Source organism: Mytilus edulis, chromosome 12 (genome assembly GCF_963676685.1).
Source record: "Mytilus edulis chromosome 12, xbMytEdul2.2, whole genome shotgun sequence".
Taxonomy (NCBI): Eukaryota; Metazoa; Mollusca; class Bivalvia; order Mytilida; family Mytilidae; genus Mytilus; species Mytilus edulis.
The window spans coordinates 58,991,128-59,018,249 of NC_092355.1; the positions used below are offsets into that span (position 1 = coordinate 58,991,128).

The 27,122-nt window shown below is 31.5% G+C and overlaps 1 protein-coding gene across 2 annotated transcripts; it reads right to left on the minus strand.

Annotated features, from left to right (window-relative positions):
• Positions 1-4,584: 4,584 nt before the first annotated feature.
• On the minus strand, positions 4,585-21,184 carry LOC139499583 (RNA-binding protein 24-B-like). Of its 2 annotated transcripts, none has more exons than XM_071288329.1 (4): positions 20,730-21,184; positions 19,432-19,570; positions 15,582-15,639; positions 4,585-7,175 (listed from the first exon to the last, which is right to left on the minus strand). In XM_071288329.1, the coding sequence occupies exons 1-4, from the start codon at positions 20,901-20,903 to the stop codon at positions 6,869-6,871; spliced, it is 678 nt and encodes a 225-aa protein (XP_071144430.1). In that variant the 5' UTR covers positions 20,904-21,184; the 3' UTR covers positions 4,585-6,868. The 2 variants fall into 2 exon arrangements, with proteins under 2 accessions (XP_071144430.1, XP_071144431.1); XM_071288330.1 differs by having other exon boundaries at positions 19,459-19,570; positions 20,730-21,164.
• Between the last annotated feature and the right edge of the window lie 5,938 nt (positions 21,185-27,122).

A 27,122-nucleotide genomic window follows, 5' to 3' on the forward strand; every position in this document is an offset into this window, starting at 1 on the left:
TTTTACTGAAACATTAGTTATAATCTTCCGTATCTACAATTCCAGCTTTGGCTCCGGGCATTAGAAAGAGTTCCTAAAAATGATGATAAGCACAACGAAAAACTTAAAATAATATACCGATTACTTTTGCATGTTTTTATTCTTGTTTAATTTCATGTATTGCTCAAATATAACTACTAGCATATGCATAAGATATTTGATGTTTTATTGAGAAAATATAACTCGACTTTAATTAAAATGATAGTGCAAATAAGTTAATATTTGATCATATTTTATTTTGTGTTACTCCACCCAAGATTAATCAGTGCATGTAAAGGTAAAGGTACAGTACCACCGTTATGATGATAGCTCTTGAGAATCCATACGATGTTTGAGTGGATTCTACATGTATGTTAATGGCGTGTTCGGCCAAAGTATGAAACCACTTCATGTATTGTCTCTGTTCACATCTTATAAATGTTCTTTTTCAGTCTCTGCTAAAGTCTTGAACACATTGGCTATATTCTCGCTAGAGATTTATGCCCAACCATGTATTGGTCTGAAGATCATGTTGCTTTGATTTTCTATTGAATCCCTCTTCATGTATGCCTACACTTATTCCGTCAATAGGGGTTCGTGAGGATGTTATTCCCCTAGAGGATTGAAACCTGTAAACCGGTAAACAATTAACGAGATATAAAACTATAGAAATTTACATTGTCGGACATTTCATATAAAGTTATTATGTAGAACAGCACCCAGCCACTTTAGTTCCCCAAAGATAAAAATTATCTTGCTAATAGCTGGTCAAAATTCAAGTGGGATCTTGAGTTTTCATTAGGTTTCAATTTCGGTAATGTTCGTTTGTTTCGTACGTTATGTATACTATGCATAAGATAACAGCATATTACCACCAAAAAAAACCAAAAAAAACCCCACAGAAGTCAACATCGGAATGTGTAAAATAATCAGATCTATCCCACGTATACTATAGAATGGTCAAGTATATCGATTTGGACTACTAACATGCAATTGTAACCTCCTTGTCAACTTAAATATCAACAAATGTCGTTAATTCGAACCAGGCACGTGACACGTTCGATTCCAATATACCATACAAAGAAAAGAGAACCGCGTATCAAAGCTATACAATTTTTCGGTGGAATTATTTTTCATGATATTCTGATATTCCTGTCTGGGGTTGTAAACATATATTAATAATTTTGTTTGGGATCATCTTTAAATTGCTTAAATGATTTGACAATATAATAAATGCTGAAAATGCAAGGAAGGCAAACGCATTATTTTCTAAAAATTCAGTGGCAAATATCTCATACAAGTCACTATTCCAAAGAATTATCTTCATTCTTAAGACTAGCCAACATGATCATCATGAATCTTATTTGATGTAGAAAAATTTAGATATTTCACCTCATATACATATAAGCATTTAAACGTCCATGAAACAACAACCCAACTACATAAAAGCCAATCTTCAAATCGCGAAGTTCTCTCATAATTCTATAACAGTGGTGGATATTTTTTTCTTATATCATCAAATATACCACAAACCCAAATTCTCCAAAAAAGCAATAATGTAAAGATATTACATGTACTTATAAAGCAATGAACGGGGATATTGCCATATGCACAAGTCCTGAATGCGATGGGGTTAAACTTGTTTAAATGTATAAATATATTATGTTGACGACTGCTTGAACACAAATAATGTACAAATTCATGTATGAAAGGCATTTGCATTGCTAGTCGCTTTGTTAAATGTACTTTATTTTCATCCTTATACATTTTTCTTTAAATACTCTATAATTTCAAAATCCACGTCATTCAAGCATTCAGTTTGCTGATGGAAATCTGAAACTTTTCTTTGAGGTGTCCAATTTTTTTTAATCAATTAAAACATTATAAATAAGTAAATTGAGATGTACTTTTAAGAATAAGTGCGGGTGTCTTTGTTTTGGTCAGACTTTTAATAGTCTAAACAAAACACCAAACATAGCACAACAAATCTTTAATTTCCACTAAAGACGGCAAATATTGATATAAGAAGCCGTTCAAATTCTTAACCTGGTGACACTTTAAATTTAATGATTAAAAGATCAGACATTATAAAGTGACATAATTTAGGAAAAAGTATTAAAATTTGTATATACCATTTTAGTAAATATTGTCATATACATGTAACTTCAAATTCATTGTCAGATCTGTTAACTCCCTGCATGTTTAACATGTAAACTTGGTATAAATCAATTGAGTGCAGTTTGTAATATACATCACTTCTCAAGTTGGTCACTGCGTCATTGTCGACCTGTAGACAGGGGTCAACCAAGGCAACTGTGTCCAGTGAAATGAAAGGTCATTGCGTATACGACAAGCTTGCGAATAGTTTGTTAAAATGAAATCTAAGTGGTTAAAAGTTTATGTTTTAACTTTTATGTGATGCTTGTTCATACTTAACACATATTATATATATATATATATATATATATATATTATATATATATCTTTGTCCTTTAATATAAAATGCTTTAAACTACAGTCTATAACAATGATTTTTCAGGGCAGTTTCCACTGTAAATATCTTACAAGTGCTATTGGTAGTAGATCATATATACGACAAACAAAGATGAGTTATGTGTTTTATAAATTTTAAATAATATCTTGTTAGCAATTTAAAAGTTTCTTGAAATATTTGTGGTCACTATAAATGTAGGTCAAAATTGTTTTGTTACTGTCGATATACTTTTTTTTTTAATTTCAGGCCAAGCCAATGATAAGTGCGAGAAATATTGTAACCTACACTTTTCTTGACTGACTAATGCGGTATGGGCTTTGCTCATTGTTGAAAACCGAACTTTTTTGGGGATATAAATGTTCATATAAACAGACGTGCCGGTGATATAGGTAACTGTTTTTGGAATGTCAAATATATCAAAGGGGTGGTCTTTCGCTGAGGTAATATACCTATAGGTAGACATTTATCTGCCAATGGGTCAAACTAGTACATGTTCATTAACTAGTAAGAAGCCTATAAAAACTGAGTTCTGATCTATTTATCTAATAATATCAATGATCTAATGTGGTTAACGTCCAAATAAGATATGATAGCTTGGAAATATATAAATGTGATATGTTTATAACATATATGAATAGGTAGAGATTTCCGCAATAAACGATACATAAATGGTAGTGGTTTTCAAACCGCAGCCTAAGTCTGTACATAAATTTATATGGTGAGACCCCGCTTTCCCATGCATGTCTATGTGGCGTTCGTAGAAGTTTTGTTTAAAGCAAGAGTTCTACGTCCATTTAAAGATATGCTCTTGTCCAAATAACTGTCCAATGAAAGGTAAATAGACCAACAAAACTGTTTGTATTCGTATCAATCTGAGATGTACCTAGAGTCATCCAATTCGCCGTTTCAGATTCTAATGCATTCTGGGTAATATTACCAAAAGAATACACTAAAACGTTGTGATTGGTTTAAAACGTGATAAAAAATAGAAATTCAACCAATGACGTAACGTTATTTTCATTTTGGTGTACGAAGAAAGAATGAGACTACCCATAGTCCTTTAGATTCGAAAAAGGCGAATTAAGACAGATTTATTGTACAATGGTAGAGATAAAACACTTCTAAGACATGGTTCATAAGATACAGGTCTCATTCTGATTAATTGAGTCATTCTTTCTTGAATTTCGGGATCTACCTCAGTATATAGAACTTGCAACATTGTGTAGAAACATGTTATTTCTTTTGTCGAAGACCGTATCGTATGATGTCACATGGCTTTTGTTGAAAACCGTATCGTATGTTGACACATGACTTTTGTTGAAGACCGTATCGTATGTTGACACATGGCTTTTGTTCATGAAGACCGTATCGTATGTTGACACATGGCTTTTGTTGAAGACCGTATCGTATGTTGACACATGGCTTTTGTTGAAGACCATATCGTTTGTTGACACATGGCTTTTGTTGAAGACCGTAATATATCGGCTGACATACCTGTCTTGTACATGCCTTCGGTTTGCTCTCAATGACGTATACCCAAGTTTTCCGTATATCCACCTATAACCAACGTGTACGCTTGAATAATCTATTGAGCCTTGCATATCATAACCAAATACATGTAGTATGCTTTCAACTCCAAATGACAACGTTGACCTTACGTGGTCGACATCTCAAAGAGAATTTCAATCATATTGGTGGAAGGGGCCGTTTTGATCTTGTAGTGAGGTCTGAGTATTCCACATATCCTCCATTTTGGATGACTTTGCTACTGTGTTTTAGGTTTCGTTCGGTGCATATTTTGCCCCCTCCCCTACATAGAACTTGTTGTCGTTTCCTCCATTTTGAATGACTTTGAGCAGCAATAATAGGGTTGTTTGTTAGTTTTTAGTTTCGATTGGTGCTTATTTTGATTTCATGTTGTGGAAATGGCGCCATATCTATTATGTCTTTAGTTATATCTTTTTGATTGTGTTAAGCTCATCTCACTGGTTACTTAGAGCTGTCTTTCATACAACTTCCCATATTTAGGTTAACAGGATACACCATAATAAATATATAAACAAACAATAAAATCTATTTAAAATTTTTATTTTTTCTTTATGATTTTTAACATAGGTAAATTTATTTAAACATAATAAATTGTTTGTATTTTAACATAATGATTATGCTTGAATGCGGCTGTACACCGTCCTAATAATAGAACCACTATACTGATATGATATTCAATAATGCAGAGTTAGGCTAAGTTTACAAATTGAACGTTTCGTACAAAATACTATTCAATGTGATTCTTGTGCTTTAACTGTAAGAAAAAATATGAAACCCTTTGTTGTAAAAAGTTAACAAAACAACTAAAAAATAATAAATTATAGTATAAGAATTTGATCAAGATTTTAATGCAAAATATGAAGTGTTGTTCTATACCCATATTCTTTCATGTTATTTTGATTTTTGAAACTGGCAAAAAAACCTGAGTATTTGAACAAAACGAAATTTAGACGCTTTGGAATGCATCGAAAATTAACCAAAATGTTCAGAAAAGTAACATAATTTAAGTTTGACGTTCCGAATACAAAAGATGAATTGAACTACACACTACTGAATCTATGGAAATGGACGGGGAACTCATAAGGGGTAATGATTTTGAACTATTTCCCAGAAAATTTAATAAATAATTGAATATCTAGAATTCAAATTTTATTTCAATTTTATTTCAAATTCCAAACGTTGTTTTTGGTTTGTTATATTTCATTCTTGTAAACAGTTTTAACTTTTAAAGCCAAAATATGTTTAAAATTTGTTCTCCAAAATTAAGAAATGCATAGATTTTCAACATTTACATATGATATATCATGCATGTACGAGATTCTAGTATACTATGAAATGATTGGACGACACCTTCACGACACATAATCACGTGACCTATTTGTCTACAATGAATGGCAAGCCATACAAATTCATTCGCATATAAATACATTCTGTAACAAACTGGTTCCCATACAATTAATATTTTCACGTACAATATCACCCATAGCTAACATCACAGATATTGTACTACTTCACATGCATAAATGATAAGTAATGTGAACATGTATTCTGACGTCCGTATCGACCGAAAAGATGGAATACAAAAAAACGAAACGAATTTATGAAATGGATTTCTTTTATTTCAAAAGATAATACTTTGGACTTCGTTAAGTTAAAATGAAGTGAATCTATAGCGATCCTCTGACTAAATAAATAAAATGATTAATGTTTAATGAGGTTCTAAACCTTTATCTAAAAGAGTAATATTGGAGTAACCTTGTTTTTATTAAGTGTAAGGTTTGTCAGGAAATTGGCGAACATTACTAGAACTACTTTGAATATTAGCACTTATAAATTCTATTAATTTCGGTTTGACTATTTTGATTTCCTAAGTCTAACATAGTCTACGTTTCCTTAATTTCTAACAAATAACATTATCAACATTTAATATAATAATGGAGTATTTACAAATGGGCACTACTAGGGACCATCTCAAAATTATATTCGAATGCAACACTGTTTGTAACGCTCAATTTCATTGGATAACGCCACAATTTTCAGGGCATCAATCCCGCAATCTCCTGTGTCAAATAAAGAAAAACAACATATTTTGTCTGAATGCACAAAGAAAGAAAGAAACACCTTTCCACAGGACAGAATATTTTCTTATACTTTTTTTAGTGTTTCACACTTTGAGTTTCTTAAAAATGAAGATAATAATTTTGAGGTGGTCCCTTTAATACATAATAAAACATTGTATAACAATATGTCCATGAGACTATGCCTACAATGTCCTCCGATCCAGCATAAAATGTCATGACAAACTATAGTCACGTGAGACGTTAGCGAGATTTGTATGGTCCTCCCCATATTTGTCCTTTACAGTGTTCACGTGACCAAGATGATAAGGCAAGGCTGAGCACGCTGGACGGAGTAACCATTATAACAACAATAAATAAATAATAATAACATTAAATATGTGAACTGTTAAATTGGACGATAAAATGCTAAGCTTATAATATTATAAACAATATATACCTATTTTTGTACATTAAATATTAACAATATTGACTTGTATGCCATTCTTCACTTTCATACATCCTTTACCCATAATGCAACAATCAAATATCCATCGAGCGTACATCAAAGTCAACAATATACATTTTCATACAGTTAACATCTTTGATTCTTTCGTTATAACAGACGTTTTTGCATAGAGATCGAGATTATGTATTTTTTTCTCTTCGAAAATATTTTACAAAGTTTATAAATCGTCCGGTGACTGGGCGGAGTTTGATTTTATTAAAAGTATCTACTTATGTGACGTCATCATTGCATCCTGTCTGCTTGTATCTGTTGGGGTTGAAAGTGAATCGTTGGAGTTCCAGCTGCTATTTGCTGAGGCATGGCATAGGTATATGCGGCACCAGAGGGCGTTACGAATGCATTAGCAGATGTTCCGTATTGGTAAGCGGCTTCGTATGCATTGGCGGCAGCGAACTGAGCGGCATACGCTGAATAGTCAATGTATTGTCCGGCAGCAGTTGGAGAAATAGCAGACGACAGACTTGACGCTAACATATTTGGTGTCGTTGCAGAGACGTAGGCAGTTGACGGATAGATATACTGTGGAACACTGAAAAATAAATAAACAACAATAAATCATCTTGTTCAACTTAAAATCAATTTAAATGATAAATAGTAAGGGATAATAACTGTGAAAAATTGGCGTTAATTGTATAATTTATAGTAAAAAAAAGCTAATGGTATAATTTAAAGCTTTTTAAATTGTTGTAATTTTAATTACCCGTTTAACATAAATATTGTTAAAATGTAATGTTCAGACTAAACAATATTGACGATCTCTTATATTGACAGAGGTGTTAAACTGGCCTTGAATTTTAAATATATCGTCTTGTATCAAGTTAATGGATCACTGTCGCGATCCCTGGCGTGTTTTTTTTCTTCTTTAATTCCAAAATTGACTTCGTGCTTGAACACAGCGAAGAAAACTTTTGCAAAGTAATTCAGAAACTAAAATGACTTCGGAAATCTTATATTTCCATTCGGCAACTTTAATGTCATACTCTATCTAATTTTGTGCAACTTTTATTTTACTTAATCTACACATAGTGGCACCACGCAATAGATGTTCATTTTTAGACACCTATCACTTTTACCCCCTTTCTGAGATAATTTTGAAGAACGAAAATAGATAGGAGTGACACAGGGATGTTCAACACACAAACCTTTTTTGGTTATTGTGTCCCAACTTTCTATATTCCCTCCTTCTTTGGCCAGATCTTACTTAATTAACCCCGTACATCCCAAATCCCTTTTATATATATATCTATATCTTACACCGTTATAAACCACGTCCCAACTTATTTTCCCACCAATATCCCACATTTTTAATTATTTTCCCTGTATATCATACATCCCGAATTAGTGTCCCTCTATTTCACACCCCTTCTTATTGTTCTCACCTATATTCCACATTCCCACTTTTACCCCCTATATGTCACATTCAAGAAGCGTTTCACCCCTCAAAATAAATTGGTTTTGAAGAAATGCAGTTTGTCCAAAAAGTCCACTTATATAGCACCTCCCCCTTTTTTTACTCCCCAAATGCCACATTTCAGAAGCGTGTCACCCCTCAAAGTAAAATGGTTTTGAAGAAATGCAGGTTGTCCAAAAAGCATTCCTGTTTTAAATCCAATTCATAACGTAAGGACATTGATTAAAATATTTCTTTATTTAAATCAATACACAAGGTTAACAATATGACACTTTACTCTTTACACGAGAGGTTTTCTTCGATCAGACAGTATAATTATTTGGGCTAATTGTAAAAGTGCTCATTCACCCTGGATTATTTAAAAAATATTTTTGTCTATGTTTATATCAATAAGTGTGTACTAAACACCTGATGATCATTCTGTAGTTTGGAATTTTACCCCTTAGAGAACTAAGAACACGCAATAAGGTTCAATACGAAATACTGGTTATTTAAAGAACAAATATCACATCCGGGGACTTTACCGTCCTCCCATGTAGACCGATTGACCCAATGACATTTTTTACGAATTATTTTCAAAATGGGAGAACTGTTTCTTCGTGCGACATTAAAATTGAAACTGAAGTGGTGAATTCCTATAACAGTTTATAAATAATCAAAATTTCTATTGTCTCATTTCTGAAAACCATAGATTTAATTATAAATGTCATGCTGTATGTAAGGATATTGTACAACTATGTATATAAATATAGCCACTCCAACAAACTTTATAAATATAGATGGTATAGAAAAGCGATAAAGAAAAAAGAACGGAGTGAATATACTAACATTTCGAAGCATAAAGAACACCAGAGAACCTCCATAACTCTATAGAAATCTAACCAAATACCATAAACAAACATGATATATATATATATATTGGACTTCCTCGTGCCCTTTGTTTCAGTGCAAACGACAATTTGAAAATATCAATTGAATTTTTAGTAGACAACATAAAAATGAACGATAAATCAATATAACATTGTAGGACAACAAATAGACCTTATTCTAGACGTGTCATTTTAAAACCACTTGAAATCCGAAAATACGGAAATGCAATATATTATTTAAACCCGTGTAGGTTTGAATGCGATTTTCCGGAGGTTCAAATCCGAAAACAACGCATATTTAACAACTATTCAAAATTTTATAGATGCTAGTTATTTAGTTCAAGTTTATCCCATAGAGAAAGACGTATGTTCACTATCTAAAAAAAAAAAATAATCTGCAAAAATATGAATTCATCGGCAGGTCAGTGATTTTGGAACCTTTTTTTTTTAAGTTCAATGCTTTTGAATGGTACATGTGGTTGAAACCGGCACTTTGTCCATGGTTGGAACCCCCTTTTAAAAATTACTGTATCTGCCTGCACCTTTATATGAATTATAACTAATTGCATTTATTTCTGTGTTTCTATATCTAAAATACTGCCGTTACATTGGAAATACAGTTAATTAAACCCGATTCTTTTCAAAACAGCTGTAATTTTTCTTTTCTTAATTGAATCAACAGTCGGTCGAGTAGACTAGCATTAATGGCAAATTCTACAAGTGGTATTTGAATAATTCTTTTACTTCAAAGTTCAGCATTATCATTGTGAGATAGTGGGTTCAATTTAACATCTTTGTCTAATTCATTTATTGAAAGTAATGCAGTTTCTACGTAGAGGAAAACGCAAAAGGGACTTCTGTTCGTATTCACTTCATTGAAATCCAACTGTTTCGCGGATGTTAAAGATCCATTTCCGGTGCAACACGCGCGGCTGGACAGGTAATTAAATTTCTAGTAAGTTATGATGATTTGTGTTAAGGTATGCTAACAAAATTCTGTCTAATTGAGAAGATCTGATCGCATATGGCATTGGTAGACTAGTATGCCACAAAAATGTCTTCCATCAAAAACTTTTAAAACTTATTATTACTAAAGGATGTTGGTTAAAAATAAAACTACAAAGGTTCGTTGTGGTGTATCTTCTGGTTTCAGCGTCTAAACGGTTTATTGCAAGATCCCCAGAAACCACAATAATTTGGCATTGAACTGATCATTAAGTTTCTATAGCTTTATATTTGTTTCCATGAAAAACAATGTTTTAAGTTAACAATTGGCGCTTGCACATGTGAATGATAATTTTGTCTTTAACTGTCTCTCTCTTAATCAGCGATAAATAACCATCGGCGATGAAATTGAAAATTGGATATTATTGCTGCTTGAAAGGCCTAAAATGTTTATTACGTCAATAACCATGATAACGTGCATTCCCAGACAAACATCAGGCAAAACATTGGTTAGCTTTTGCTTCAAATAAAAAGGTTCTTAATTTAACCTACTTACAAGTATATAAAAATAAGAAGATGTGGTATGATTGACAATATGACAACAATCTACAAGAATCAAAATGACGTAGGTGTTCGCAATAGTTAGCTGTAGAATTCAAAATTTAACGTCACGTGTTTAAAGTAGAAGTTTAACCCAATGCACACACTCCTTACGGAACAAGTTCTCAGTCCGTTGAAATATTAAATTCGGTTACGGCGTATATTCTTCCGTTGAGGTTTATTCAAATGAAAATGAAAATAAAAATGTTCTGGGTGAAAAATAGTTATAAAGATAGAAGTAGTGTAACTTATATGTGTTTGGAAAAAAGGGGGTAGTTAAAATTGAGAATATAAATGGGGAATATGTCAAAAACCCGACCAAAGGGCAGACAACAGCCGAAGACCACAATGGGTCTTCAACGCAGCGAGAAAATCCTGCAATTGTGTGTCAAAGACAGAGACATTATTGACAATGTATCCTTACGCAACACCACCTCATTTACCTTCCAACAAACAACTGTTTGATACACGTAGGTGTTGAGTTCGGGTCACCTATTCCTATGATTAGTATTTTCCATACCACAAAGGTGCTTAAACAAAAACAGCTGATTGTGTTTATAAATTTTTAAATATCGTGATGAAAAATAAACAAAACCTTTTAAATGTTTCTTGCTCTGCTTAACTTCTTATACAAAAATCTTTTATTTTTATTATTTATTTAGTTCACAAATAGTATTGAAATAGAAATAAAAGCATGGGTACACACATAAATAGTTCAATAGTATGATTGAATGCATTGTAAATCTAATGTTTGTTGAGGGATTTTAGTCTGAGAATGTTTTATCTGTTTACATTTAAATCAGGAAAACTAAGATTTTAGACAAGTTCTCTCACACTTATTTTATTAGTCATTTGACATGTTTAGATCTTTTGGGGGATATTTCTGAAACAGTTTTATTTTAAAAGTGCATCGAAATGGGAAAAAAAAACAGATACCAGTTTGGTGTTTTTCATGAAATAAATAATACCATGGCAAGATTAACCTGGATTTATCATTTTTGAAAATGCCACCTCTCTTCTTTTAGTTTAATGCAGGGGCAGATCCAGCTATTTTTAAAACGGGGTTCCCAACCCAGGATTAAAGGGGCCGTGTTCAACTATATGTCCCCATTCAAATGCATTGATTGTATAAAAAGGGGGGGGGGGGTTCCAACCCCCGGAACCGCCTGGATCCGCCACTTACGTGTTTTATCCGTTGCTTCTTTCATATATATATAAACAGATAATGTGTTCCCGCTCTGATCGAAAACGTGATTTGTATTTCAATCACAATAAAGAAATGTAAGAATTATCAAGTTTTGAAAAATTCAGAAAATCTATATCCTATACAGATACCAAACTCCTCAAAACAGGGAAATGTAGAAAAAAATGTGAATCGCTTAGCACCATAACAATAAGACTGTATAACATTCACAATTCCCCACGTGAAAATAAATTCAACTTAAGTCGAAACAGTTTCTTTAAAAAAAATATATATAAACGGAAAGAATGCTTTGATTAACGATGCTATGTTTACATTCTATTATGTGTTGAAATGAGCTCCAAAGTACGTCATAATAGTTATAAAATCAATGTTTTGAAATGAACACCAGGAGAGCTTCAAGATTTGAATTATTAATATGAATGTTTCAATTTCGACTTCGAATCTGCATAGATTGATGCAAATATCAGATTTAAGCATTTTTTTCAATTTCCGAGGAATAAAAAAAAAATAGCCATTCTAACGTTCAAACAGAGAAATGTTTTATCATTTCATGAAATGTATGTACCCCTTTTAATTTGTTCAGAATCCTGTTTTAAATGAAACAATGATTTCTGATAACTAGTTCCAAAGTAAGTAAATATTACATATCATCATCTTAAAATCCTCTAAACCGAGGTTAAGCAATGTCAAATATCTAATTAATTGTGGTAAGCTGAAGATCATATCTATTATCAAATATTTTTTTAAATCTAAATTTATTTATTTTAATCAAAAAGGGTACTAACTCTTATATATACATTGATTGATTGTTGGTTGCTTAACGTCCTGTGGCAAATATTTCATGCATGTTCAAGACGACAACAGTTACCAATAAATACGTATATATATATACACACATATTATCGAAGTTTTGATGTACACAGATATATCTTGTAGATTTCTTTACGTCTATCCAAGAGAGAAAAATTAACTTTTTAATTAGCTTGTGCGTGGAAGATTTGAGAACTGGGTGTTGAAATTCTTCATTACAAGATGAAATAGTGTAATTATAATGCCTGCCTTTTGCTTTCAACAAATTTTTGACAATTTACAACATAAATAGAAAAAACAGTTGCAGAAAATGTCTATACTTCCGTTGTTATTACACTAAATCCAAAAATACTGTCAATTCAATTAAAATCCAGACTAAATAAAGTTGAAAATTTGAGCCAAGGACCTGATAGTATTTTCATCTTATGGAAAGAACAATGAAATACTCGTAGTCATATAACCTCGGAAACATCGAATTAAATGAGGTGAAAAGCGCGAATCTATATTGAACATGTCAAACGGGTCGATGGGAAAAGTTTACGTTTTATTATTGTTTTATACTTAACGATAGTTAACCTCGTTCAATGGTTTATTTAAACTGATTGTAACAAGATGAACAAAACCAATTTCTAGCGCCAAAAATAAAATTCGACACAGCTAATGACGCAATACAACACTAAACTTATTGCTTACTGTGAGCAAATAACAGGAAGTTGAACAAAATGGCGCGTTTACATTTACTCGTTGCATGTTCGGCTACCAGTGGTTTTTGTTTACATACTTAACTTAAACAAACTTGACAAACTTTCATCTGACAATAGATGTTAATCAGTATGTTCGACAGTTTAAATCGATAATATTTAAATACATGATAGCATTTATCGCGAAAACGTCTGGGTCTACCTAAAACGAGGTCTACAAATCACATTTTCTGACAACTAAAGAATTTCACCAACCTTTATCGCTTGCTTAAGTTTTGTTTGAAATGAATGCATTGCATTTGAAAAGCGAAGATCTATTAAATGTGGAACTCATTGATAAGATATTGAATGATATATTCTACAATTAAGAAGATTGTGACCTGTCCATGAATAAAATAAAATGTGATAGATTAAGGAATGCGTCCCCGACTATATATTTCAGTCCAACAAAGGTTCTAGTTTTTGAAGAGTTTGGAGTCAATAGCGGTTGACTATAAAACCATTGATTTTGTTAGTATTTTGGAATATTTTTACTTTCGCAGATATTAAAACCCAAAAATAAAATTCAATGTTACCAAAAGAATTCACTATCAAAGTGTATGTATATCATTCAAAACCTTTATTCTGTCTTTAAAATCATTTAACTTGTTGGCACGCGCGGGATTTTTACGTGTTTTGATGAAAACGATTAGAGCCTCTTCGTCAGTTAAAAAAGAAATAATTTTTAATTTATAGTCGCTTTTAATCAAGCATGAAACATTTCTTGTAAAAATATTTGTTCTTCTTCCTGGAGAGTGAAAGCTGCACATTTTAACAATAATGCACGGCACGTGGCTTCTATCCATTTTTATGTCTTGTTGTAAAACAAAGTCGTTATCTTTTTTCCAGCTGTTTTGATGGGGTCGTAAATTATTTTTATTTTTATGCTGTATATACCCCTCTCTGATTAGTGAAGGACATATTTCTGGTTTTGATCCAGTCTGCAAGTGCAGTACGTTATTATTGAAAGTAATGTTAGTGTCAGAGGTTGTCATTTTTTCCCAAAATAATAATGCCCATGTGACGAAAGTCACGTGATGTATTAGTCTAAAAGTTGTCGTCAAGTAGACATTTGAATAACAGTGCAAAAAATCACCACCGCAATCACTATCAATGACACACAAAGGGGAAATAAAAATTATAAAATATAAACTAAAAATAAAAATACAACACGTGTTTTGTGATTTTCAAAATTCAAATAGGAATACTGCAAACTGTCAATTTACCACGTTTGAAAATTCACATCACTCCAAAAGACCATGTCATGAATTATACAGAAGGATTTCACACGAAATCAAGCAAAACAGAAACGGAAGTTTGAAAACAAATTACCAAAAAACTACACATCAAGCATTCAAACTGCCAATCAGATTCACCGTTATATATTGGCTTTATCCTGATAATCTAAATTCCGGATCCAATCCGGACTTATTTCTGTATCAAGTTGCCTTCTATGTGCTATATGCTGATAATAAAAATGAATATTTGATGGATATTTTTTTCAGATGATAACACGAATATCATGGCATATATTTCAACATACAGCAGCTTTCATTGATTTAGCATGAAATTTGTTTTGTGATTTTATCTGTGTATAAATGGGTGGTCGAATCTATAACATGTTAAGATGCACAAACTAGACTTTGTTCATTTTGAATGGGATACCTAAACAGATATATGTATCAAAGCTGAATTGGTAGCTCGTTTAATTAATTAATGGATTACTAATGAGTTTTGACAAACACGTTCAAATTTTGAAAACTCTTATTGAATAAGCTTGGAAAATATGAATACTAGTTAACGAACCCATTCTGTATTAATGTTCCGGTAACATTTATCACAATTTCCAAAACCCTATTCTTCTAAATGACGAACCTATTTCCGGACTGGAATTATTATGCAAAAATTGTGATCTTATTCTTATTCTTGTGAATACTTGTAGTCAATAACAGTTAAATAATGTTTATACTAAACTCTTGGGGGGATAAAAATTGAAAAATACATGTACACATATAATCGTTTTTATCTTAAATAAATCATATGTGTGATTCCTGTCTCCCTCCCTATCCAGAATGGTCATGTCTAACCTTGACACATCTGGTGGACAAAATTGGTTTAGCTCTGTTAAAAATCCAGATTATTCCTCTATATATAGTCTATTGATGTTATCCTTACTACGTAATCTTCTGTCTTACCATGTAACAGGAAACAATGACATATTTGTTTGGCCTTAACAAGTTAGCACTGATATTTGACAGTCAAGATTGCTGCCAAGTACCTGTCGTCAGACCGAACAATAACACGACTCTGATACAACCCCATCTTCCCCTTTTTGTCTTAGCAAGTATGTACTTACCCAGCATATGTCATTGGTACTGCTGTCGGTAACCCTGTTTTAATAGCTATTGGAATACCTGAAAAAAGACATATTTATATGTAGACTTATAAGTTATGAGTAATGTAAAAAAAATATCCCATCAGAATCTTCCAATAATTCTCACTGATACAGGGTTCTTGGTTTGTAATTATCCCGAATAATCCAGTCGTGGGGGTACATTGGCTTCGTAGTATTCAACCAAAACATGCCCCTTTTTGTTGTAAAAAAACAAACCCAGAATAACAAAAGGTGTATAGCGAAAGTATATTAAAAACTAGTTCGGGGTACCAGGTTAATAAAAATAGATATTTTTCTTGTTTAAAATATAAGCATTTGCCTTTTTGTAATACATGGATTCACAACATATTCATGATATTGAAAGTGTCATTTCAAAACAAGTATGATGGTAATGAATATCATATTTTGAAATTAGAAATCCATTTTAAGACAAGCATAAACAATATATTAAAAATAATAAAAACAAGATTTACATTTACAGGAAGGGGACTTTTTCACGTGGATATAAATAGTGGCATCGCTGTGTATGTAAACATAATCACTCAATTCGTTACGGTTATAAGACATTTCATGGAGTATGAATTCAATATACATTTTTTAAAACCATCAGTGCAGACGCGGATTCAATTGAATTACAACTGATAACTAATTAACCGGGTCAGGAGAAACAGTTCCGCACAAATTTAATAAAGTCAATAAACACTTTTTCTATTTAAATGTTTGTATATTTTTAATTTTTCATTGACATATAATGTTATAAAATGTCTCTTATTGTAATGGCGTTATAAACAATTAGTTCTACTCAGAACAAAAAATCTATACCGCATGCAAAGACTTGTTGGCAATACCACAAACAAACAGATCGAACAGTCCTTATAAAAGATCCATGCCACGCAGCGATGATTTTTAAATTTTAAAAGCTGATTAAATTATTGATGTCAAAACCCTTTTGTTAAATCTAAAGCCTTTTATTCTATTGTGTGGAAAACAATCAAATTTTTTAAATTGTAGATCGCACTAGGATTTGAGAGCTTACCTTTAAAATCCCATATTAAAAGCCAGTGCTATTGTGTTTGATTCGTATTAATTTACAAACATAGTCAGGGATTTAAGAATGAATTAAAGGGATTATTATAATTAAAAAGTAGCAAACCCGACTAAATATGACGTTGGAACCATATGAAACATTTTACTTTATTAAACTCTACCGAAAGTAATTCATAACTGACCCAAAGTTGAACCATTTGTGTATTAAAACATTAATACTTTAAGTCGAATTTGCGGGCAGATTTGTTCTAAAAGAATAGGGGAACAAAGACAACAGTACATCATGAAACGATGTCTTTAGTGCGGAATTACGTTGTTGGTTTCTTTTAGGGGTTTTGCACTGTTGCCAATCATACCAGCTTTGTCGTTTGTTTTACGTTCGACTGGTCTGATAAAACGTTCGACTATCTGTCTGCCAGATCCTACACTATGCAATGACGTTTAACCAGGGCTTTCACACGTGAAACTCTAGACCATAAAAATTTCAGCTTAATTTTGGTTGCTACTCATTCGATTTTTGAGTCTTTCTGTCTATATGACATTTCAGAACAAATGTCGTACCTAACCATAGATGAAGCATACGCCTTTTCAAACTAATTTATTAAACTTTGATTTTGCAAACAACGACTTGTACTTTTTCCCATTGGAAACCTCAAATCTTCAAAAACCTCTTGAAATTTGCAATAAACATTTAATTTAACAGCCCCTGTGTTAGAATTAGTATGTTATCTACAAATATTCAATGTGTATTTCTATGCTACTTGAAATTCTAAGCAAGACTTTTACGAGAGTATATCTTCTGTATATAATTAAGAAAGTATTCGCAGATTTAGGATATTTATCCATTGAAAGTGGTATTTTTTTTAGAAAAGGATACGAAATTAGAGCTTATAAATATATGTATATAAGACATGATGTAAAACAAGGTTTATTCGTGTTCTTGACCAAGAAACACTAATGGATACATGTAAACCGTATATTGAGGTTTGTCCTAGGTGGTTATCTTTTTCTAAATTCGTCTCAACTCTCAGTGTGAACTTGTACACATGTGTGAAAAAATCTAAAAATTCTTAAAGTATACGAGTTGCTTTGAAAAGAATTGTCGGCATCCCAATTTCGAAAATGTGCAATTCTTTGACATCGGGAAATTTTGAACAACGTAGCTCAAGGAATTGTTTTTCCTACCAAAAATCAAGATGGTTTGATTGTATAGCGTCCTCTAAAACAGGCCTCAGTCTTCTTACTGTTTTTTTTCATAAATGATTATCAACAACGGTCTAACATGACGATATGACATGTCAACTACAGAATTGGAACTAAAATAAACTTTTCTCTTCGGAACACTTCTATTCCATGCGAGGTGACAAAATCAGAAAGTGCCTACTACTGTTAAATGGAATTTTAGGTTTGTAGGCAGTACGCCTTGTTTCGCACCAGATTCCTCCTTCTTCAAACTAGATAATTACATGCCTTATCTACCACATTATCAAACTGAAGGAATTTTTAATTATTTGATTATAGACAGGTGTAAATATTCAAAAGTGAAAACTTCTCTTTCCATCGGAACTCCTTTTCTTACTTCCGATATTGTACACAATCTAGTGCACTTCTCGTATTGATTAAGACAACTTGTATAAGTTTGATTTCTAAAACATCAATACTTCGGCTTTCTTTTGAACAATTATAAAAGATATATTGATAATACTTCAGTATGTCAAGATAATTTTTTTCTTTCTTTTAAAGACGGTAATAAAAAGGAAGACCCCCATTTTGTTTTCTTTAAGACAGCAATAAAAAGGAAGATCCCTATTGATCCCCTGCTCTATAATTAGGCTTGTGTCTTTTGTATGAAATAAATTACTAAAACATATGTTGATAGCGATGCTAGCTATTAGTTTTGAATCTAAACTCTACATGAAGATTTTACCATATCAACAAAATGGCGTAAAGCTCGCCACATCTTGAATAAATCGACATTTATCGTCTGATTGAAAAGTGAAATGTACAACGTTAAGTCTTCTGCGCATTCCACAGTACAGGCAAATTTTGATTTGCACTCCAAAATTAATAAACACAATTTTTTGGTTGATTAGTAATGTAATACCGACACGGTCTTCTGATATTTTTGCATGTAATTAGGGGTTAAATTTAATCAGCCTTGTTTGTTCTTAATTAGAAAATCATGTTTGGAACTAGCTTAAGGCGAAGGAAAAGAGTAAAAGTGTTAGTCGGCGTTGAAGTGTACTGAATGTTTGTTAGTATAAGTTTCAATATTGTTGATAAATACTTTCCTCCATTTCAAAGATGACATGTTTGCAACTTTCCTTTCTGTTAACGTCAATTTCCTAAACACTAAAGGTTTTTGTTTATAAACCATTAGACTAGGGTCAACTTCTCTAGATCTTTGCTACTTTTACTTCCGGAATATTTACCCCTACTTAATTTCATATCTTGGGAACACAATGCTCAAATGAAACTGTATGCATAAAACGTTTGCTCTTTAAAAGGCACACGCCACTTTTTTTTTTTAAGAAGTTGAAAATAATTTTAATGCTCTCGACCACACAAAAAAGGTCTCAATTTACTAAAGTTAACAATAACAGAAATGTTGTCAAAGTAAATGATCGACCCTCACAAAATCTGTGACCGTGCATATGTTTACTTAAGCTTTATCATTATGAACCCAAGATTTGAAATTGTTTTAGATATAACAAAGAAACATGTTGCAGAAACAAAATACATCTTAAAAATGAAAGAAGTTTACCAGATAGTGAGAGACCAGTTGTAATACCTCTTGGTTTGGCACCCAAATACGCCAAATTGACATTAGCTTTCCTTCCATCTATGATCGGATTTGGTTCTTTGCAGGCACGTTCTGCACCATCTTTATTCGACATCGTTACCTGCAATTATTATTAAATGTGTCATAATGTGAGAGGTTCATTAAGGGGTGTGTCATACAGCTGTAGTATATTCTGGGGTTCATTGAAGGGTCGGCTTTCTCAATGTCAATAAAGAGACCAAAAATCTCCAAACCAAGGTCTTTTGTGACCTGTTTCTGAGTCATGTTTATTTTGTTAAGAAAGTTATCAAGATATCTTTAATATGTATAACAAAGCATAAAATATTAAATAGAGCTGAAAATCTTTAGTTGGTTGTGTACGTATACACGATATTTTGAATGTATGTATACACGCACTTTAATTATTCACATGAATGTTTTTTTAAATGGCTCTATCACTAAATGTTTGTAAGATCTCACATTTCTTCTTAAATAATGTATAATAAAACTTTATTCTTCAATACCATATGAAAACTTAGCCTCCAAATAAATCTCTTTGCAAGTTAAAAGGCCCTCTCTTCAGTTATAGTAATCTTGATACGGGTATTTGTATGTACCGTACTTAAAAGAGTATAAAATACAAAATAGTTTTAAATCATACTGCCTCGTAAATCAACGTACTTTATCTTATCTTTAACTACGATCGACTGTAACAACGTGTTGATGGCTTATAAAAATCAAATTTATTTGTCTTAAATTATTAAATGTGAAGACGATTAAAAGGGAGAGCAGAGTATACATATGTTTAAAGGGTCAGATTTTACGTCTTGAAAGATGAGCTACATGTATAAGCTTCCGTTTATGATTGTACTACCGTGTAGTTAAAGATAGACATTAGAAATTGGGGTAAAACATGCGTAATATCAAACTTCGGAAGTTAAAAGAGAATAGCATAGGTCTTATAAATGCATACTTGAAAGATGAGCTACATGTACATGTATAAGCTACTGTTTAAGAGTGTACTACTGTGTTACTATATTTAAATATAGACATCAGAAATTGGGGTAATATCAAATTATGGAAGTTAAAAAAGAATAATAGAATAGTTCTTATAAATGTATACTTGAAAAAATGAGCTACATGTATACATAAACTACCGTTTACGATTGTACTACTGTGTATTTAACTATAGACGTTAAAAAGTGTCATAAACATATATTATATCAAATTCTGGAAGTTAAAAGCGAATAATATAATAGTTCTAATGAATGTATACTTACAAAGCCATAGCCTCTGCTTTTTCCTGTTTGTCTGTCTGTTATCACAACCGCTTCTTCGATATCACCAAATTTATCAAAAAATTCTCGTAAAGATTTGTCCGTTGTATGGTACGGTAAACCACCAACAAATATTTTTGTTAGAGTAGTGTCTTTCTGTGTAATTGTAGATGCCATTTCTTCAATTTTGAGAGAATAAATAAATAAATTAAAGCACTAAAACAATAAGTTATTAATAACACAATAAATTAGTATCACTTTTGAGTATGTAAAATATCCCAAGTTACAAGTCTACTGTTATAACTTTTATCTATCCTATGTGGAAATCACGACTAATTTTTTTACTGTGTTTTTAAATCTATTCTACAGTAGACTTATTCCACGTTTTCATTATTTGGCACACAAACTAGTTATCGGTAAAAACCGTTATTGTGATATGGGATATATGAGAACATAAGCTCCGCCCATTTGAATATTAAATAGGCCACGTGTTTTACTCCGCCCACAATACCTCCTCTAAGCATATACAATAAATGTATATCAATTTACCAATATTTATCAGATTTTTTCACGCTTTATATTATACATTTTAAAGTTTAAAGTTTTATTTAGGCAGTTAAATTTTTATGGTCTTTTTTCAAATGCACAGTTATTTGATACAAGTTATGGTATCTTAACTAGAGACAATAAAGCAAAACAATTTATTGTACCGTTACAAAATTTTATCAGTTACCTGTATTTTTTTCATTTAAATGAACACGTTTTGGCATGTCTCCAATTTGACATTAAAGGTCTATCAAAATATTGGTTTTAACCTGTCAAATTCAATCAAAATTATTTTATTGCTATTTACCTTTCTTTTATATAGAGAAGAAATTTAAATTTCCAGAGTAACAAAATCGACCAAAACCTAAAGGTTGGTCAATGTTAAACTTCGTTTAAAACGAATAAAATATCAAATTGTGCAACAATTTTCAGCATGGGATAAACTGCTAATTCTCATTTGCATAATGCTTTATATGCTAATTAATTGATTGACATTGCGATGGATACCGAAAATCAACGTCATTCGGGATGCCTCATGCGTAGAACAAAATGGCACCCCAACGAAGTCGGGATTGTCTGTTTTTAGTGGATTATTTCGTTGTATTTTTTCGTTTTCTCTATCTTTACAAGGGATAAATCTCTATATTTGAAGGTGAGAAGCAGCGTGGATTTGAATTTGCTGTGAACTTTTTCAGTATATATATTCTCTTTGAAAAAAAACACTAACCTAATTCTCTTTCCTTTATTTCTTTTCCTTTTATTTTAGATGTTCAATAAAGAGTTTTCTTCAAATAAATTCTGTCTTTTGTGTGTGTTTTTTGTCTTGTTGTTTCAAACCTTGTTTTTAGTGTTACTTGTGTGTTTGTTTTGTATTTTTCTTTCATTCAAAATGGTAGCCTTTGTCCGTGGTATTTTTCCATTAGACACGCATAATAAATAAAAGAAAGAAAACAAATATATATTTTAGAGCTGCCAGCTTGCTTTACATTAAAAGGTCATGGTTTTTGTTTGTGTGCGGTTTTGTAAAGGGTTTCGTGTGTGCTGTGTTAGTGTTGTCAAATATACGATTCGTACTCCATTTTTCTTGATATGCCATTTACAATCAAATCCATAATAAAAACAAAATAATTACAATAAAAAAAAATGATTCTACTTGACGAAGGAATATTATATCAAACAAGCCAAAAATATTATATAAAACAAGTCGAGAATATTATGATATTAAACAAAATACAACACAAAAAAAGCTTTTCATACACAAATTCATTTCACCCTTCTGCTCATGAGTCACTGAAATCGTTAAAAACTGAATTTAACGGTAAGAGAAAAACGACAGCAAACAAAAAAACAAACCTAAATAAATACTTTGATTGAAATAAATGTTCAGTTTTCTTATTGTAGATTATACAAATGGTTTACATATTTATTATTTTGCTCGTAGACGCACATAGTTTTCTGCAAATTATTTATTACTTCTTGAGCTTCAAGCTTACAGAATACTGTGTCTTTTCGTGCAATTATAGAGCAGACATTTTTTGTCATTTGAGAGGTACAAAGCTAAGTATAGAAGATTATAAATATACAACTGGTTAACTTGAGGGGTTAAAAGCTGGACGTTTTGTAATATAATGAATACACATATGTCAAAACAAATTCTCTTTCATGATTATTACACGGCAAAATTCGTCATTTTAATGTGGTTTTATCTTTTTCACAGAAATAAAAGAGATAGTCGTTTAAATAATTTGTGGAACTCAATTCAAGTATGAAATTCGATTTAGTGAACTTTAAATAAAACGTTTTCGGCGATTGCCATTGTTGTCTTTAAAAGAACCAACGACAAATGAATTGGATATAAAATCAGTTATCAATCTTTCTTTCTATTTTTTTTTAATGTTTGTAATTTTTGAAATTGGTGTATAAAATTTATTTATTTAATTTATATATTTACATGACCATTGAAGCATGAAGTTCATTCTGTATTTCAAAACAAATCCAAACTGAAGAAACTAATGAATTATCTTGAAATAAAACATTTGAAAATGAAATAAACATCCTAATTCACAATATAAATTGTTTTAATCAGAATTGCCTATAGTGGAGTTTAATAGAATATAATGTACTTCTATTATTTTTTTTTCCTTTAAAATATTTGGTATATAAAGTCAAACAAGCATAGGGGAAAGGTTTTATTTTTGAATTAATACCTAATGTATTTGTTTCATCACTCTTATTTGTTGAATGACTTTTGTCACTAGGTCAAGAACGTTAACGAGATTAACGCCATGTCAACTTTATGGCATTTGCAGATTTCCAGTTTACTAGATATTTTGCCATGCTATAAACATATTTTGTTAATTATTGAAAAATTAGAGTTTAGATGATTGACAAATCGAGATAAACAAGAGCGGTAATTAGAAGTAGACAAACAAAACAATGAAAGAAATCCCACGTGGTATATTAATAACAAATGCTGAATCTGCGAATTGTAGACACGCAAAAGTTTTAAATAATAATAATTTAGCAACTTTCATATTAAGTCCTTAATAATTAAACATTTGAAAATTTTATAACAGGGCTATTCATTACGTTTGCACACAGAAAGGTCATGCAAAACACCCACCCAAAACTTTGTTTATAAAAAGGCCAAGAATGTGAAATTCACAACAAAATTTAGATCTATAGACACTAGATAACGTGGGGAAATAGACATTCTAATATATAATTACAAGTATCATAGATTTATCAATATGCAATATAGATTTGACAAATGAAGAACACATGTAGATATACAATTATACCCAATTGGTCCGAGAACACAATTATTTCGTAGTGCATTTCTTTTAGAACATAAATGAAAATTAAAAAAATCCCACCTGCGCTTTCTCAAAAAAACTTTTACAGTGTGTTGTACTACTTTTGGGACAAATTATATCAAAATTATAGAAAACTTCATCGGCTCTAACTCAAAATATGAACAATTTTATGTTTAGGGCGTCTTGAAATCTTTTGACAACTTCCGAAGTGCTAATTTTCAACCGTTTTCAGCTGGACCAAATCACTACTTTCCTTTAAAATTCTGGACCCAAATTTTTTTACAGTGTAATTTCACCCCCCTACTTGCAATTTGAGGCATTAAACATGGAGAAACAAATTTGGAAGGGGTATAAAACTTAATGGCAAGTAACCCACTGTCAACACTAGGGACTATATTCGTCAAGGGACGACAATTGTGGTCTCGGACCAATTGTGTCTTCTTCTCAATCTCAACACGTCACTGAGATACACAGCTTAAAGACACACGGCACAGATGCTGTCGCCCGTCTAGTTTATAGAGTAAGGAAATAATTACATGAAAATCTAATGCCTTGCATATTTTTTGTATTTTGACTTTTCACTCTGCTCGTGGCTCTTGATGTTATTTATGTAATTGTATTGATATATGTACAATTATTTCTATACTATTATAATAATTTACTTGTATAAATTGTGACTTTGATGGAAAGTTGTCTCATTGGCACTGAAACCACATCTTTTTATATCTTTTTGCAATTTGGTTTGTAAGACAGACGATACAGTCTTGGGCCATAATAAATGATAGGTTTGTTTGCCCAAACGCCACCTACGCAGAAAAAAGCTGCCTACTCAAATTCTTTTATTGTCCTGATTTGAAGAAGTTTTTTTAATCAAATAGGCATGAAGACTAATAAACGTCTGATACTTCAAATTTTTTATGGAAAAAAAAGAAAATGCCTACCTACCTACCCACTGTCTCAACTTTTGGGTAGGGTTTTGGGCAAACCAAAATATTTTAAGTGTGGCCTTAGATTACTACATGGTATAATACATTTTTTTGTATCTCAGCTCAAAGACATCATGGAAGAATGAATTCAAACTGAATTTAAAAAGTCAGCATGTAAAGTATGTTTAAAGTCATCCAAACATTAGTACCACATATGTGTACTTGCTTTATACTCAATACACGTACAATATGACTGAGTGAATGCGTTATTGTATATATGTAGATAGATATCTGTTCTTTGATCGGGTTATTGTCTCTTTGATATTTTCCCCATTTCCATTCTCAATTTTGTAACACGAAAACAATTTCACTTGTGTTTGAGATTTGCGACTTCTGAAATCAGCAGACCTAAGTACAATACAATAATTTAAAAAGTGCTGACTGGAATGAATATGAATATCTATTAAGCTTATATATAGACTTGGAAATTGATCTTTGTTTTAATTGTAAGATCAATGAGGGGCCTGATGGGTTATTTTCGTTCTTCGTGATCGGCGCATTTTGGCTATCCTGTCCGGTTTTTTTTTACAGATTTTTTTTATTTTCTTATTTTCGTGATCCGTGATAATGGAAAATTTATTTTCTGTGAATCCTTATTGACCAAAAAAATCAACTCGTGAATCGCGATGATACCCCCTCAACCCCCCGCCCCGCGTATCAGGCCCCTCATCTATGTGTGACACCTTCGACATCAATACAAGACTGATACGAATGTACAAATAGGCCAAGTACAGCAACATGCATATTAAGCAATATAATTGTTTAGTAAATAGTTTTATAATTATCCTGAGACTGTCACAAGACATAATTTTGAAGTCTGAACTTTACAATACATTGTATGGTTCTCAAAACATGTCATGTGATCTCCTGTTTAGAGTTGTCTCATTGGCAATCATACCACATCTTCTTTTTTATATTAATTGCAAAAAAAATCGAACTCTTCATACATGTATGTCAATATTTTAAATAAATCATTCTTCTTTATTGAAAATGAAATTGAATGGTGTTTAAAAATTGCATAGAAATCACATGTACGTCTGTGCAATATTGTTAAGACCGACATCTGCCAACTTGTCCGGGAATGAATAAAAGAAAGATGAGAATTTTGAAGTCCTGGAATAACTAAAATAAAGATGTGAATTTGTAAGTCCAGGAATGAATAAAAGAAAGATGAGAATTTTAATGTCCTGGAATAAATAAAATTAAGATGTGAATTTGTAAGTCCAGAAATGAATAATAGAAAGATGTGAATTTTTTAAAGTAAGAAAAACATGTGTCGATTCAAAGTTCAAATACCAAACAGTAATATTTTTGCAATGAGTACCATTTTCATGAGGAATTCCAAACAAGACAACATGTGTTTAAACTCAAAAACTTTTAGCATAGAAGGTCTATCTCAACAAATACATAAGTTAATATTCTCAGGTAATTATAATGTATGGCCTTTCACTAAATATGTACCGAGGTGACATGGGGCTCTTTGAAACGCTGACCTATATTTTATTTGAATTATAGAAAACTATTAAAATGTTTAATATTTACTTTTCTTTGTGAACCTTTATATACAATAAAAAGACCGCTAGCCGACAAAATTAAACTTTCGATTATTTGTATATATACCATTTTGTTTGGCAGTCCTTTATGTGTTACTTATTTAAGGATTATTTGAACATTTTTCTTTTATTATAAACAGAGTTATGAGGATAGATCTGTCAATGATAAAAAAAATATATAAAAAATCCAAAGTTCAATCAAATATTTAACACAATAAAAATTAGTCTTAATAGTTTACTTGAATCTCATTCTAATGTGTGGTTTTAGTCTTGCAATAAAGACCTCCTTCGATAAATTCTTTAACGTTGTCTACGGTGGCTCTTCCGCCACCCCTGGAAAACCCTCTCAATCCGACTCTGGTCTAAATGAACAAAGCATAAACTGGATCATTTTCGATACTTTCGTTTTTTAAAGGGGCTTTAATATGAATCAAACATTTGGATGGCATTTGTCTCAAATAAGAATCGTTTCTTTAAAAAAAAAAACCATCTGAA

What these genes read in the sequence shown, in the direction of transcription:
- LOC139499583 (XM_071288329.1), bottom strand. Translation starts at nt 20,903, where the DNA reads ATGGCATCTACAATTACACAGAAAGACACTACTCTAACAAAAATATTT. An exon ending in AACTGGTCTCTCACTATCTG is followed by an intron (nt 15,640 to 19,431) that starts GTAAACTTCTTT and finishes GTCTTTTTTCAG; the next exon opens with GTATTCCAATAGCTATTAAA. An exon ending in GTACCAATGACATATGCTGG is followed by an intron (nt 7,176 to 15,581) that starts GTAAGTACATAC and finishes TTTATTTTTCAG; the next exon opens with TGTTCCACAGTATATCTATC.